Source organism: Lichenostomus cassidix, chromosome 5 (assembly GCF_008360975.1).
Source record: "Lichenostomus cassidix isolate B80296 chromosome 5, HeHo_3.0, whole genome shotgun sequence".
In the NCBI taxonomy this organism is placed as follows: Eukaryota; Metazoa; Chordata; class Aves; order Passeriformes; family Meliphagidae; genus Lichenostomus; species Lichenostomus cassidix.
The window spans coordinates 32,645,118-32,661,176 of NC_139486.1; the positions used below are offsets into that span (position 1 = coordinate 32,645,118).

Here is a 16,059-nt window from a genome sequence, read left to right on the forward strand (position 1 = left end):
ATTCATCTCTGTTTTGTTCTCCAAGTTGTGAACTGAAAAGAAGTCTCTTCATCACCAAAGGCAGGATATGATACATGCTGGTTTATTTATTAGAATAGTCAGGTACTTGGGATTTTCCTCAAAAGCCACAGTGAGGAAATAACAGCATAAAACTTACATGCGTTGAAATATTTAACAGAGCTGGTAAAGAAGTTTTCCAGCCCAGGTGCAGTTCTAATTAGATGGAAGAAAAAGAATGGGCAGTGAAGTTTCAGCTACAGATACCATTTCCTAGGGCTGGTCCAAAGAAGACCGTGAAATCCACCGCTGTTGAAAACGTTTTGTTCCAGAAAAGCTACCTGGAAGAGACGGGGTGGTGGTAAGGCACTTAATGCTCTCTACTGGGAAGCACAGACTGTTTTGTGCTGAGTGAGCAGAGCTTCCAGAAAAAGCAACTCCCTCCTGATAATGTGAGCCTTGCTGGGGCCCGTCAGATTCCTTCATTCATTTATAAGAAAATCTGCTTCTCTTTTCTCAGACCCACTACCTGCATAATGCCCAGTTCTAGTAACAAGGCTAACAAAAGCCACCCACCACAGACAACTCAGCTCTGCCATCTGGCATGCCTTGCGGGGAGTAAAGAACAATAAGGATGTGAGACACTGCATAACATCATAAATCTTGCCATTTGGGAGGCCAAAAGTGTATCTCAGCAAAGGCTTTGAGAATTATCCAGAGCAGCCATAGCTCTGCAATTGTTACAAGTGTGTATGGGGGAAAAAGTGTGTATCTCAAATACATCAGCAAATTAAAAAGATAAAGTTCCCACTCTCCAAAATCAGTCAGGGGAAAATGATAAAACATTTCTCAGACAAGAGAAAGTACATTTTCCTCTGTCCTCTGGCGATACCAGAGGTCTGGTCCTCTGGTCTCCTTTTTTCAAGCCACTTTCATAAGTTTGATGTCCCCTGAGATCTGCAGAACTTTCACCAAGTTCAGAGGCTGAATGCGGTGAGTGAAATCACAGAGCTGCCGTCCATCAAGCAAGACTCGTATTTGCTGGTGTTCACATAAGAGCTCCATCTGCAATGGAAAAGGACAGGGTAGGGTGTTCGAGATCAGAAGAAGGGTTGATTTCACCAGCATGGACTTAGGCCTAAGTGTTATGGGGGTAGCAAAGCACGATGTCTACCAGTTCTTCTGAAATGCCCCTAATAAATAACTTACCTTCTTCTGAGATGATACTGCAAAGCTCCTTACACAGGGAGTACTCTCATGAAGATTAGAGAAAGGGATGTATCTTTTCCATCAGGGCTTGAACTGATTGTGTCTGTGCCACACTAGACTAGTTAACCTGGCAACATCAGTAGTTAGCTATTTCTGGTCATATACTCAGCCTTCAGCCTTTCTCCCCTCCTTTTCTCTACCTTATTCATAGTGCCCTGAAAATTACCTTGAACGTGTCGCCTGCTGTAAATGGAAAGTAGGGAATAGTCTTCTCTTCTCTTCCCCATTTCCCAGCAATTCGTGCATTTCGGGTGATGGATTTCTCACTGAAGTTAACTGTAAATAACAGCCCAACATCTCTGTTTGCATCCACTGGATCACAGAGCAGAGTCACTGAAAAGCTAAAAAAAACCAATTAAATTACTGGAGTTTTCAGAAATGTGAAAGGACATGGTAGATATGGCAGATGCTTATAGAGACAGCTGTTGGTTTCATGTCTGACTGAAACACAGGACTTCTACAGGCTTAGAAGCTGTAGAAAGGGATGAGACCCAGATGGTGTTTGTTTTCCGCCTCAGTGTCCAGTAGAATCCTAGTGATTTCTGATGTTGCTGTCCCTCTCTCTTGCCTGAAATCAAACCCTTCAACATGTACTCCTTTGTGTCTTAAAAGAGGTTATGGCATACTCTTCACCCCTGGAAGCAGAGTTGATAGCTGTAGATGCAAAAAAGCATAATAATAGGCATAGTTGCTGTTATCCAGATAACAGACAGCAACAAACCTCTATCTCCTGTGCCAAAACTGGTTTGTAAATGGTGTTGATTCCTACCCCCCACAGACAACCAAAATGCAGGTTGAGAATTGCACCTCTCTCTGGAGGAGAAATGTCACCTGTGTAATCCTTCCAATTCACATTAGATAAGGGCAAGGAGTAGAAAATCTTGTTAGGGCAGTCAGAAAGGCCAAACAGTGAACTCCTCCCTGACATTTTAATCTTAGTCTGAGTGCAGGAAAATTAAATAAAGCCATAAATTGTTAATCCCTTTGACTTTCTTCCTTCAAAGAGCACATACCTCCAAGAAAGCACCTGAATTTAGAAGACATGTAGGACCATGTATAACAGGGTGAAGCCCCCAGCAGTGTCTTCACCTACCTCTTGGGTTTGGAGTGTACCATGCCTATGACCGTGAGTTTCATGGTTGGTCTCAGGCCACCTTTAATTTCACCCACATACTGCTCCACCTGCAGGAAACAGTGAAAATAGCTACAGTGGGTCATGCTGCAGGTAGACCAGCTTTAACAGCTGCCTTGGTCACCTGATATAACTTGGGTTCATTTTTATAAGTACAAAAAAAATTAAAAGTATTTCCAGCCTCAAATACTCGTTGCACTCTAATGACACAATAAATCTGGTTGGAATGCTCCAGTTGTTCTGGTTGCAGCAGATGAGAAGGTTTGTGCTAGCATGGTGTGTGGTGCAGTCTCTTCTTGAACCTACTCTGCCACCTCAAATTTGCTAGTAGATTTTGGTGGGATAACTTGGCACCATCAGGCCCTACACCAGGCGAGGCAGCCTCTGTCCTGCACTGTAAAAGCATCATAGATGTTGCCCTGCCACTGCATGTTGACCATGTCCTCACAGACAATGCCAGTCACACCAGTCCTGTTGTGACAGTGACTTCGAAAAGTCACATTTTTTCAGAGGTTGAAAATGGCTTCTTGGTGGATCTAATCTTGTCCTGTTCACAGAGGCTGATCTGAGCTACATCTGCTTTTTCCAAACAACTCTCTTAACATCTTTGATGGTCAGTGGAGGAACTAATACTGGCAACAGCTGACATGGAAATATTAAAGACAGAGCTTGGGAACAATTGATAGGGATGTTTGGGGCTTCATTTTCAGAAATGGCTTTAAAATGTATATGTCAGAATACTACACTGCAGCATGTAATAACTCTCTGTGCAGATTCACTTAGAAAGAAGCTGCCATAAAACACTAAATGTTATTAGCAACTTGCATAACACTGATAATATTCCAAGGCAATGCACAACAGACCCTGTTTGAGATAGAAAGTGCTTTATCATTCCAGCGTTCCAAGACAAAATTTCAGACGGTTCTGCTAGAAGACCTGCACAATATATGCACACAAATTCAAGATAAAAAATATTTTGCCTATACCTCATTTTTTAATTTCAATATCCTAATTGTATCTTCTGCTAAGATGACCTTACACAATTTATTTTCCCATTTTGATATTCACATCCAGCTTCCTTTAGAGCTTCACAGATGTATTAATAAACCTCTAATTCCTTATAAGGTCAATACTGGAAGAGAAATGTAAAAAGTACCTTCAAAAATTACAGCAGTACTACTTATTGTTAATAATGTACATTTACCCTTGCAGGAGTGAGCACGTGACCCCAGAAAGTATGTTTTGAACTTGTAACAAAAGAAAAGCATCAAGCACTTGACATGTCTTACATAAGGGAACTACTTGCCAAGTAAGGGGTCTGACAGTAGGGAGATACTTTAAACTGGATAAAGCAATTAGAGAGTGGGAAATAAGCATAAAAGATCTCAGGCTAAATGAAGTTCATGCTCATACAGGTCTCATGTCCCACTAAAGCTTCTTCCTTGCCTAGAGAAGAGCCACGATACAAAATACTACCCCAAACTGAAAGTGTGCATCGAGAAATTAATTGTGCAGAGGTGCACCATAGTCAGTAGCATCACTAATGGCACAGGGTATCAGAAGTGGATAGAATGAATGGCAACCCTTGGTTTCAACAGTTACAGCTCATCCCGTGTGGCTGTAGAAAATTCAGAGGCGTGACTACCCACACACCATTTACCTGTGGACAGTACAGGTGAAAAATTCTCAGGAAGCTGTAGGAAGTAATGGTACAAATTCCTGCTAGCTTCTTACGGAGTTTATTGGTGGGTCCCGGCATGTGCACATGGGCACAGCTCCCATCCCGTACTTTCTGTTCAGGAGCCCTGCGGACTCATTTGGTCACTTACTTTTGCACACCTCTCCTCTGTCATCACCGCTCTGCCTCTCACACTTGCCTCGGCCGCAGCAGTCCCCGGAGGAGGTTTTGTTTTGTGTGTCCGGACAAAAGCAAACAAAAAGCCCGGAATAAAGGCAGGATGTTGAGGGGGGTCTTATCTCTGCCGAACACCGGCTGGACACCACCCAGCCCAGCAGCTGAGTCACGGCCCTCTGCGCCCTGTCCCTCCTGGGAGGCTCAGGAACAACAGGGTGGGAGGGCAGGGGGGCCGTGCTGCCCGCACAGGAGCTGTGCTGGTGAGCTGCAGCTGGACCTACACATCTTCAGACGAGTATGGAAAATCCCCTGTGTGCATAACGTACTCGTAACGTGCTCCGTACTACACACACGTACTTGTATGTGTAATACATACAGCCCCCACGTCATCTATTGATACCGACTCGCTCCTCTCTCAAAGGGCTAAATACACGTCTCTGTGTGTGTGTACATGTGTATATATATATATATATATATATGCACAATTTATAGCCTTTTATATACACCTACCTGTAGGCGTATACTCATAGAGCTGTACACACCCTATATATGCACCTATACATACTGTATACACTGCAGATGTGTGTATATATGTTTGTATGTATGTATAGGAGGATGCGTGCATATACATATATTCAGGTGCATATACAGATATGTGTACCTGTACATACATACCTGCACATATCTATACACAGAGTGAGGCGTACGTGCAGGCTTATAAAGCTACGCAGGGGGCACACCTACCCACCCTCCCGTCCGTAGCCCTGCCCGCGGTGGGTGTGTGGGTGTATTGGCGTTACACGCGCGCACAGTCCCCGCCGGAGCCCACACAGACCCCCCGCCCCTCAGGGACCGGCACGGGGCGGTGCTTCGGGCGGGAGCCAATCGGAGCCCCGCGAGGCAGGAGCAGGGGGCGGAGCTGGCGCGTGCCGGCGGTGGGAGGGCGTGGTTAGCGCGAGGGGCGCGGCTCGCGCTGCCCGGGCCGTCGCGGCGGCGTCAGGCGCCCGAAAGAAAAATGGCGGTTTATTTACATTCCGCCCCGGCTCGGCCAATGGGCGGGCGCCTTGCCCGCGTGCCCGGCCGGCGGCGCGGTCAGCTGAGGCGGCGCCCAAGATGGCTGCGGCGCGGGGCGGCGGGGCCGGGGCGGTGCTGTAGAGCCCAGCGCCGCCGTAGAGCCCAGCGCCGCCGGGGCCGCGCCCTGCCCGCCAGGGAGCGCGGCATCGCCTTCGCCTGTGTCACCCCGTGCCGGGTCACCCCCTCGTCCTGGGAAGATGCATTCTTTTGGGAACGAAGAAGCGGACTCTCTGGAGCGTCTCTTCAGGTTTTTCTGTGAGTGCGTTCGGCGTGGGCACTGGGAGCTCGCACAGGCCTGCGTGCCCCAGCTGAGCCAGTGGCGCGGGGACGGCCCCGGGAAGGTGGAGGCAATTCTTCAGGCTCTGGTAGCTTGTCCCGTGGCAGTAAGGTAAGTGAGGTTCTGCTCTGGTTCAGTGGACTTGAGTGTGAAACGGGGAGGAGCAATGCGCTTAGTGTTCACTGTGGGAGACAGGTAGAACGAGGAAAGCAGCACTTCAGTGCTGAGGTGTCTTGTGATGCTGTTGTCTGAACTTTGATGCCTTATCACTGACCAAGAATTTAGCAGCTGCCCATCCCGCCGGGATAACGACTTGTGTTCATTTACGTAGCTGACATGGTGATAGTTGCAAGCTTAAAACTGCTTGGAAGCATTTCAGAACTGATTTTGTTAGATATCACTGAAAGAGAAGGAACATCTCTGGAAATTACATTTCTTTGACGTTGAGCTTCGGTTAATTTAGAATGGTACCACCAAGATCAGCAGTGTAGTTATTTAAAACGTTCTCTTGTTTCCAGCTTTTGAAAAATCTCCTAATTTCTAAAAATGCAGTTCTAAAAAGTTCAGATTGTGCTGGTGATTCCTTATTTTTGTCACACTATTTTGGAATGGCATCGGTTTTACTCAAACCTAGTTACTTTTTATCTCTGCTTTTTAGGTAGGCATATATGAAGGCTGACTTCCTAGCACTTCAGGGAACGTTGGTATTCCCCCTGTGTAATCAGATGATCATACTTCTTCACATTAAAGTTTGTGTAACATTTTAGTAAAGGTTCTAAGAAACAGTTCACACTGACAGCAGTTAAAGAAGACTGGTGGAAGGTGTGCACATGGTTAGATGAATACTGCTAACAGCCAAGTGAGACATGAGTATTTTCAATCTTTCTATCTTAGATAGCTGGGCTATCACATTTAAAGGCTTTAATTAGTAGTGCTGAGATTTTAAAAGAACAGTAAACTATATTGTGCTTTCTCCTTTTCCCAGTCCCTTTGACAGTGCTGAATACATTCCTAACTGTGTAGGCTTTGGGATGTTGAAGTACTGGAGCATGTAGAAAGCTGATGGAAATTAGAAGGATTCCTTGTTTAATTAATATATTGCTTCACTTTTAGTTTGGACATAGAGCTGCATTTGGGCTGCTGTGACCTAAAATTTAGTTTCATTTTTTTGGTAGAAATAGTCAGAACAGGAAACAGCAGTGTTTAGCAAGTGGTCAGATTTCAACGAAATCTGCTGAAGTGCTCAAAGAGCACTTATACAGACTGAACTTTGGACCAGAAATAGATTTCGTTGTTTTGAGAAACTATGCCAGTAGTATTTGGCCAATCTAAAAACAGCTATTTGCACAGCAGAAATCACTGAGTTGATGTGCAAGAACACTAATATTCTGTTTTCTTCTGTGTTTTTTTCCTGTCTGACTTGTCTTTGGCTACTTACTTACCTTTGTTTTTATCTTACTCAAAGAAATGCAAAATTAAAATTATATCTGACAGTGTTTTCCTGGATCTTGGACATGGGAACAACCTTGTATAATCCATTGTATATGCTTCTTGCTTTTGTAGATGGGGACAGAATTCTAGCCCATGGAGAACTGCATGGCTTTGGCTTCTTGTGCTGGAAAAATGGCTTGCCAGGAATCAGGTACAGAAACATCTAGTTGACTTCCAAATGCACCTTATAGCCCTGACTTCTGACTGACTTCCAAGTGCAAAATGTCTGCCTAGTTGCTTTCCTGTGTTTCATGGAATTAAGTTCTCAAGAGACATGCACTGCTTTTGCATTTAACAAATTTGTCAAGAAAGAACTATTAATCTTCATGCTGAAGAGAAAAATTGGGTTTTTGAAAAGATATTAGAAGTTAACATTTTAGCTTTGTTCATTCATATAAATGAAAAGCATGAGCATATCAACTTCTGCATTCAACATTCTCTTACATTAAAGATGAAATAGCTCAGGCATCAGGCAATTCTTTATAAGCTTTAGATGGTGAGGGATGTGCATACTTCTTTTTAAAATTCGTTTGTCCTTGTCACTACTTAGACTTGCATTTTTTCTTTACTTTCTGAGGAACTGATGGTTTATGATTCTTGATGAGTGATATTTGTCTCTGCTTCCAAATGTATGGATAAATAAAATCAACTGGTGTGAGAGCAGAACCTGACTGGAATAGCCTTTAATTGAGGATTAGGTTACTTCAGAGAGATATTTCAGTCTGCCTCAAACTGTTAATGCAATAGCTATGGTTAGTTTTATATGGTAATGGAAATAAAAGTTTTATTGACTAGTGTATTTCTCATTCTTTCATATGGTTTCAGAAAACTGTTCCAGTAGTTCTTCAGAGAGAAACTGAATTTTTATTGTTCCTGGAAGAGCTACAGAAAGATGTCTCTGAGGAAGTCCTAAAGGTGAGCTACTTCTATGCCCTGTTTCTTCTTGTTATGCAGTATGCCAGCTTCGTCAGATCGAAGTTAACGCTTCCTGCTAACTGCCTGAGATGTTAATGTGTTATTAATCTTGTAGGCAACTAAGAGAGAGTGTAATTCAGATCCTTTTATGAAGTTAATCCAATGTGCCTGCAAGTGATTTCTCTGGCTAGAGTGGAGGCTGCAGGCAGGCAAGGAACAGGTTTTTCTACATGCTGTTTCTAACACACCTCAGTCCTGACTGCAGCTGCTTGCCACAGTCTTCAATCTATAGACACTTGTAATAATCATAACCCTAAACCGCTGGGAGTCAAAATAAACTGTAGTCAGTGAGCACATTTTAAAAGTATGTTTATTTTCTTTTTCTTTCTTTGGACATCTTAATTTTCATCTCCTATGCATGCCTTTTCCCTCTCTCTGGAAGTTTTTGGATGCTCTATTATCACTGCTGACATTGCCTGGTAATTGGTATGTTGTGTGTTCTGAGGTCCAGGATCTATTTTCCATTATGAATTAAAATATGGAGACTGATTTATTTGATAAGTATGTGGCAATATGCAAAGATGGATTAATATCAATAGCAAGCATAGAGCAGAAAATCAGGAAAGTTACTAAACTTTAGAATTGTCCTAATTTGGTGTAAGTTACAACAAGTTTCTATCTGACATGGTGTGTGAAATGTCGTAAGATGTTATTTCTAGTCGTATAGATTCTAACTCTTTAAAGACATTCTTTTTTCATTTGCCATTTTTTAAGAGGAAAATGAAAACTTTTTATCTTCAGAGGCTATTTCAGCCTTTAAATATGAATAAGGAAAAGTTGTTTGATATTTCACTAAGGATACAGAACTAGAAATTACAGGATGAAAATAAGCAAGGTAAACTTGAATGTTGATTAAAATAAATCTGCTTGAAGTCTGTTAATGAATAGTGAAGTCTGTGCATGTTACCATCTCACCTCCAAGGTCATGAATGATTCCACCATCGTCCACACTGTCCACTAGTTTGCACAGAAACATGAGATTCAGCAACCTCATGGCTCTGTCACAATTACTGTCAGAGGCATGTTGGTAGGTAGAATACATTTTGATCCAGCAAAAAATTTCAAAAAAACGGTATTATGGACTTGCTTTCTATGCTTATTCTTTGTGCACACCAACCACCTTTCCCCTGCATAATCTCTGAGGTGTCTCTTTGAGCCAAGGGCCACACTTACATAGTGCCAGAAGTGTCAAAAGTGCAACTGAACTGGCTTGTCCCTCACCTTCCTGCCTCTTATTGGGTGAGCTAATTGGGAGTTTTTGTTTGTTTTTTTGTTTTCCCCTTCCTGGTTCTGGAATTCTAGGTTTGCTTCTGCTAGGTAGAAAAATTATTGTTGCTTTAGAAAAGTCTGTGAGATGGCTTCTGAATCTGTTGACGAGTTTTAACCAAATATGAAAAACTGACAAGGATGATGTAGTTGGTAGATAGATAGTACAAATCTGGAAAAGTAGGATAAACCACCCCTCCCCCCAGTAATGATGCTCATAGCAACTTACAAAGATACAGTTACATTAGTTTATTGCTTAGAGGCATTGCTTATTATGGCTGAAGCACTGCCATATTCTAATATGGCAGTGCTTCAGCCATCCCATAGGGACTGCTATGGTTCCTTGCTTGTTACATGGTCCTTGTAGTGTACTTGTGTGTTACAGGCTTCTTTATATTTTGTTATATATTCAGGCATATCCACTCTTCTAGGAAGGATACTGGACAAGGTGGACCATTATTAATGGATTTCTTAGGTAGTATGGTGTTTCTGAATTGATTTATCTGCTTGCTTTCAAGTTCCTCCTATTTTTCTACATAATTCATTTCATATATTAATGTAGTCTAAAAGGCTTACTCTTTTATTATTTCCCTACCAGGAGCTGTTCGAAGCATTTGAGTGCACACAGAACAAACACATCACAGACAGCAAAAGAAGAGATGACTGTTCCCATAAATTCAGTTTGGATGTTGTTTCAGCTCTCCGGAAGCTTTTGCTGCGGGCTCCCCAGAGGGCAAAAGCCCTGCTGGAGTTCTTCCAGGGGGAGCAAGGCACACACAGCTCTTCACTCCAGCAATATCGCTCTCTACAAAACATCTTTGTTGAATTTCTTTGTGACTCCTTGAAATCTCTGCAGAGGCTTCAGAGCAATTCTGAGATTTCAGCTGAACTAGATCAAAGAGAACTAGTAGATACAATTTATGCTGCTCTCAGCATAGTGGCTTTTGATGTGGAGCATCAAGCAGATGAGATAAAGCACCTATTCAGGGAGCTCTTGGATGTATGCTGGGCTGAGGGGAGCCCACTGAGGGAAGAGAAGCTACTAAACTGTATGCTGAGGAAACAGAGCTATGGCCTGTTAAGCCTTTATAGCAGTGTTTTCACAGAAAGAACAAGAGAAAAGTTTTTGTTGTCAAAATCAGTACAAAAAGGTTTGTTTCACTTTTTGCTTTGTTCTAATTTCCTGTTTAACAGAACTGTTCAGGCATCAAACAGATGAGTTGTCAAGAAGTCAGACAGTGTTCTTGCTAAGGTGCCTTAACAAACCATGGAGTCTTTTGAAAGATGATGCTAAAATCACCCTTAAAGCAAAGAATTGGCATAGGAACACCAGTTCTCTCCCTACATTTCTACAGTCTGCTGTCTTCTTTTGTGACCACTTCCTTTACCACCCCTTGTACTCTATTTTAATCTGCTCAGCATTTCTCTTGATGAAGATCAGTGTTATTTGTGTTGAAGGATGTTTTATTTCTGGCCAGTAACAGCTCAATAACCTCAGGAATCCCAAAATGTTCAAACCCCTTAATACTGGAAAAAAAAACTTCTGAAAGTGGGAGGATCTGTGGAGTGGGCTAATGTCCCAGCAGGACAGAAAATACACTTTGATTACCTGCTCACTTGCCGGAGCCCAGCTGTTGGTTTTGTACCAGTCATGACTTCACAGCCCCTGTCTAGCTCCCTATGACTGGTACATTTAATTGTAACTCAATGATCCTGATGGGGCCCTTCCAACTTAGCATATTCTGTGGGGATATCAGCTGCAGCTGAATGGCAAGTGATGGTCATGACCATGTCAGTAGAGTGGCAGGTGAGTGTGCAAGGAGGGATAAGGTAGAATGCCTGCCCTGTTTTGTTCACCTCTGTTCACTGAGGTGTAAGTCTGTGGGGTTTGTATCCTCACTTCTCCCTTCACTCATAGGGATTGTTGAAGGGAAGTTCAGCTGGTGTGGCAGATTCTAGCATTTCTCATAATAACTACAGTTCATGCTTCCTCATTGGGGAAGAAAGATGGAGATCCACATACCTGCATTCTCACTGGGAGTGCTGTGGGTGTCACTTTGCACAGATCTGAGGAGTTCCAGTGCTGGACAAGTCTTTGCTAAGGCTCTGCAAAGTAGCACAGTGTCTCCAGCACAAGTGAGAATTCATGCAACTCACAGATAAGGTGTGCATGGCTAAAGAAAGTCAGGCAGTGTCACCTGAGCTGATGCAAGTAACCTGAGTGCTGAGCAGGTTTTTGCTATGATAATGATTGTCCAGGCTGTTTTTCTGGTTTTCAGTCTGACCTCTACCAAAATTCTCTGCTTGGCCTTCTTGTTACCCGGTAACAATATCCAAGAGTCTTAGCTGGTAACACAGAACAGCTGGTTAGTGCTTGAGGAAACGTTCTCTGTCTAAATTAGTAGCAATTATGCTTCTCTCAAAGGTACCTCTTTCTACTGGAAGGTGATCTTTTTGTGATGTCTTTAGGTTCATCTGAGCAGCTGGATGCAGAGCGAACTGTGATGAGTTTGTTCTCAGATCCCAAAGAAGCTCCTTCTTGGAAGACAGCCTATTTCTACTGCTTGAGCAGCAGCAAGCACTTTCTGGAACAAATTCTGGTACAGCCATAAAATCATTAGCGGGGAAACCCAATGGCGGCTAAAGTCAGTCTCTGTATTGAATATATCTTGGTGGTGCACAGAAGCATTTTGTATTCATATAGTGTTTGCAGGGGGTAATGACTAATAGGAACAAGGAGGTAACAGTGATAACTCCCCTACTTGCAGCTGTGCAATGAACGTAAAACTGCCGGTAAGATTTTTGGAAAAGCTCATCTGCATGCAGACTGAAGATTAAATCTTCAGGGTTTAATAAGTCTCTTTTTCTTCTTGTAATTTTGTTGGATACACCGTTTACCTCATGACCTTGAACTCATTGCTTTTTGATGCTGGTAGACCTGGGGCAGTGAGACTAATTGACATGGTAAAATTTATGTTTTAAAGAGCTTGAAGACCTGATGAAAAAATCTGTTATGAATTAATTGATTTTAATGTATTTATATAATCTGTTACAAATTAATTGATTTTAATGTATTTACATAGAGAGAAGAAATAGAGTACAGGCAGGTGGTCATTGTTAAAGTGTGAGTGTTTAAGGCTGAACATATTTCAATTTTTATGTGATGTGCTTGTAGAAGTCTTTTACATGATGCCCATGGCAGAGACATAATCAACAGAAGGAGTGCAAAGATAATGTAGAGTGGCATGTGAGTTGGCTCTGTAGTAAGCATTTGAAATGTTTTTTTTTTTCCCTCAAGACAACTTTACTGATGAGTAACCTGATGGCTTGGAAAATACAAGTTTAGGGAAGTTCTGGATGCAGAATTTTACTATTTTAGTGAAGCTAATATTGAAATGGCTACTCACTTACTAGTCCGCCAGGCATTATGTGTCTTCACATTTTGGAAAAATTAATACTTCTTCCTTTTATTTTCTAGGTGACTGCATTAGCTTTACTAAAAAGAGAAGACTACTCAGGCCTGAAGAGCTTGTTGAGGAGGGAATTCAACCCCCTCAGCCGCCTCTTGGTGTTGTTAGGATGGACTCATTGTCAAAGCTTGGAATCAGCAAAAACTTTGCTATGGACTTTACACAAAACTCAGGTAAATCAGCAGAAAGAAAGTGGCAGTATCCGAGTCTGAGTCCAGATAATGCAATTTGTTAGCTAAAACAAGTGAAAACAGGCAGTTTTCAATGGAAATGTTGATCTTCCTCAAAGTGGAATTTAAAAAGCTTAGACATTGCAGATGTATGTAGGTAACATTAAGGGACACTTGCCTTTCTTATTCCTTGGCTGTGAAGGAAGTATAACTACAAAGGAAACTCTGAAGGTTTATCTTGCATAAACTCTTGAGCCTCTGCTGTTAACATAAGAGAGAAAGAGCAATGGTTGTTGATCAGTTTTGAAAAGAGCTGGGGCATCTTTGTTTCATGTAATTTCCTCTGCTGAGTCGTCTCTGGATAGTGAGTAATTCAGGCCTTAGTTCAGCAGCAGGGTATCTTGGAAATTCCCCATGCCCATTCTCAAAGTGAAATAATAATAGCAAGAGCTGTGAGCAAAAGATCCACCTTGTTTGGGGGTAGTCTTCATTTGTGCAAAAGAGACGGGGTTCCAGCTCTGAAGGTGCAGTTGCACCAGTTGATGCCTGCTGGCTGGCTTAGATGTCAGAAATGGGGAGACAAGGAGCCTCGTACTGCTGGGTCATAGTGCAGACCTAAGCTGGTATTGCCTTAAGGGAGTTACTATATCTATTGGTAATACACTGAAAGTCTATTCAGTAGCTTGTGCAAAGTTAAACCCTTACATCTGATTTTAGCATGCAGTCATCTGTAGTAGAAAAGCACGTGGAAAAGAGAATAACCATCTGCTACCCAGTGTGTCATCTTTCTAGTATATGATTAGTTCTAGGGATTAGTTTTAGACTAAGAAGCATTAATTTGCATTTTATAAGCTAATCTTGAAAAGGAGTGTAGCTACCTTTGCATGGTGTATAGATTTGTCAAGGGGAGGCTGACTGACTTTGATGATCTGTCAGAATAGTCCTTCCTTTCTGGCTTTGTAACAAAACTGGTAATTTTCTGTATTTGAAATTTGTTATCTAGGTGAAGATGTCTTGCAAACATGCCATGTGTGACACAGGCTTGGTTCTGGTGTCTGACTGGGGGATTTGTTGTAAAGATATTCTTTATTTGTCTTTCCATTTAGGATTTGTGCAATGATTCAGTATTGAAAGATTTTTGTGATGGGCTGTGGGCTCACGTGGAAGTTCTTGAATGGTGTATGCAGCAAAACAGGTAAAATGATCGGAAGGACTTTCTCCAAACTGTTGCCAAAGCTGTTAGTTTATGTATGCAAATAGAGAAGGTATTATTTTCTTGGCTAATCATCTAATATCACAGGCTCTTGAAATTTCTCATGGGCTGCAGTTACGCTCTTCATTTTTCTTTGTAATTGCAGTGGTTTGGTTCAGTCAGAATTAGAGTGGGAATTACATCTTTAAACGTGGCTGAAACTTAAATCTGTGTCATGTCTTTGTTCTCTCTTGCAGTATTACTGTCCCAAGAAAGGTTCTTTTGCAACACTTGCACAGTCTGGATTGCCACACTGTGGTGTACTCTCTGCATCATCTCACCAATCTTCTGGCACTGAATGAAGATGATGTTATTGAGCTTCTTCAAAAAGTTCCTGCTAGAGACCAGCAGATGCAGGGTAAATGTGTAGGGTTGTGAGAACACAGAAAACTCACAGTCCATTGAGTCTGTATGTTCAGTACTCCTGCCAGAATTTGTTCTTTTGACCTGCTTCTGTAATTGTGGAAGATACCACTTACCAGCTGTTTTGCAGAAGAAATCTAGAGAGCATGTGAAAATTATTTTGGAATCCTGTTGGGGAATAAATTGTCTTTCAGGAAGGAGTTGTGAGATCTTTTTGTCTCTCAAGGACAGATCTCTGAAAGAGCTTTTTCAAGATGGTACCAAGACTTTGCACATGCTCATATTATGTGCTGCTCATTGTAACTTCTACACAGTGTAATGCCTTTAGTTCAAAAAAGAAGTGTATGGTTTGTATTTCAGTGCACTTTAATTTAAAACCAAAGGGCAAAACCAGATGAAATTGACAATATCTTGTACTACAACATCTTCATTTTTTAAATATACCAAAAATGTGGGTTTTTTAAAAATTCTAAAATTAAGTGTTACCAAATTTAAATTTAATATTTAAATCAGTAAGGCTTAGCTACAGCCTGTGTTTACATCACTGCTGCCTCACTTCTCTCATCTTCACATGCTCCAGTTGTGAATACCTGCAACTACTAAACACATTGGATCAGTTACAGGTGGCTCTTCTTGGACACTCTTTTGACTGCAGTCTATGTCCAGGTTCAGCTGCTGCTGTTTTAAAGCTGTTTTCTGACAGGGCCTCTTAATAATGATACAGAAGCTCTGTTTTCCTGTGTGTACTAGAACCTAAGAAGCCGCCATTTTTTGTGCCTTATTTCTTTTACGTTTGTAAGTTTGTACATGTGTGATTTCAACGTCAGTTGCATGGAGTGGTCACACTGATGGATCTTGCACAGATTTTTCCAGATTGCCTAGTGGGAAGCAAGTTTCTCTCCTTCCAGTATCATAGTATTATGATGTTGGTTTCCACTTTTACAGGTTTTGGTGTCAAAATTATCTTGACACTTCCTTTGAATAATTTTAAAAGATGTAATGATTGAGACTCCATAAATCCTTATTTTCAGTGTCATGCTTTCTGAAATTATTTCATTGCTGCTGGTGTTGTGGGGTTTTTTAATCAGTTCTTACATTTTAATTATTTTCTGCTTAAATTCTGCCAAAACCGTTCAAAAACAGGAAGAGGCAGTCCCATCATATCTTCTGGGAGCTGCATGACTGTAGAAAAAGAACTCTAGCTGTGGTTTCTCTTCTTTTTTTTCATGTCGTGTTAAATTATGGAACTAATTAGTGAAAGACATTAATTTTTCTTTTCAATGCAGCAATTATTGCAAAATTCAGATAATTCTATAAACGCAGCTTTATAGAATCTCCTTTAAAATATTCTATTTTGAACCTTAAAGAGAAAAGTCATAAGGTTTTGTTTCATTAGACGTGGTAGTGTTAACAGGCCTTTCCCTCCTGTCACCCAATATACTTCCCCCTCTTCCTCTTCTTTTTGGTT

The 16,059-nt window shown here is 41.7% G+C and overlaps 2 protein-coding genes across 9 annotated transcripts in view; one reads left to right on the top strand and one right to left on the bottom strand.

Annotated features, from left to right (window-relative positions):
* Positions 1–66: 66 nt before the first annotated feature.
* Positions 67–4,880, bottom strand: LOC146436283 (galectin-related protein A-like). 3 transcript variants are annotated; one of them, XR_014852611.1, is made up of 5 exons: positions 4,228–4,519; positions 2,360–2,448; positions 1,433–1,607; positions 865–1,062; positions 67–338 (listed from the first exon to the last, which is right to left on the bottom strand). XR_014852611.1 is itself a non-coding variant. In XM_085062117.1 (4 exons), exons 1-4 carry the CDS (start codon positions 4,779–4,781, stop codon positions 919–921), a joined length of 426 nt encoding a protein of 141 aa, XP_084918243.1. In that variant the 5' UTR covers positions 4,782–4,880; the 3' UTR covers positions 67–918. The 3 variants fall into 3 exon arrangements, 2 of the variants coding, with proteins under 2 accessions (XP_084918243.1, XP_084918242.1); XM_085062117.1 differs by lacking the exon at positions 4,228–4,519 and adding an exon at positions 4,764–4,880 and having other exon boundaries at positions 67–1,062; XM_085062116.1 differs by having other exon boundaries at positions 67–1,062.
* A 476-nt stretch (positions 4,881–5,356) lies between these two features.
* The window catches only part of ZFYVE26 (zinc finger FYVE-type containing 26), a 48,386-nt gene continuing 37,683 nt past the window's right edge, over positions 5,357–16,059 (top strand). For 2 of the 6 annotated variants that reach the window (XM_085062119.1, XM_085062118.1), the window contains exons 1-8: positions 5,361–5,715; positions 7,168–7,246; positions 7,921–8,010; positions 9,935–10,487; positions 11,806–11,936; positions 12,815–12,979; positions 14,083–14,171; positions 14,426–14,586. In XM_085062119.1, coding sequence (XP_084918245.1) covers positions 5,525–5,715; positions 7,168–7,246; positions 7,921–8,010; positions 9,935–10,487; positions 11,806–11,936; positions 12,815–12,979; positions 14,083–14,171; positions 14,426–14,586 — 1,459 coding nt within the window. In that variant the 5' untranslated portion in view covers positions 5,361–5,524. Of the gene's footprint in view, positions 5,716–7,167; positions 7,247–7,920; positions 8,011–9,934; positions 10,488–11,805; positions 11,937–12,814; positions 12,980–14,082; positions 14,172–14,425; positions 14,587–16,059 lie in introns of all 6 variants that reach the window. The other 4 variants (XM_085062121.1, XM_085062120.1, XM_085062122.1 and 1 more) reach the window with 3 other exon arrangements.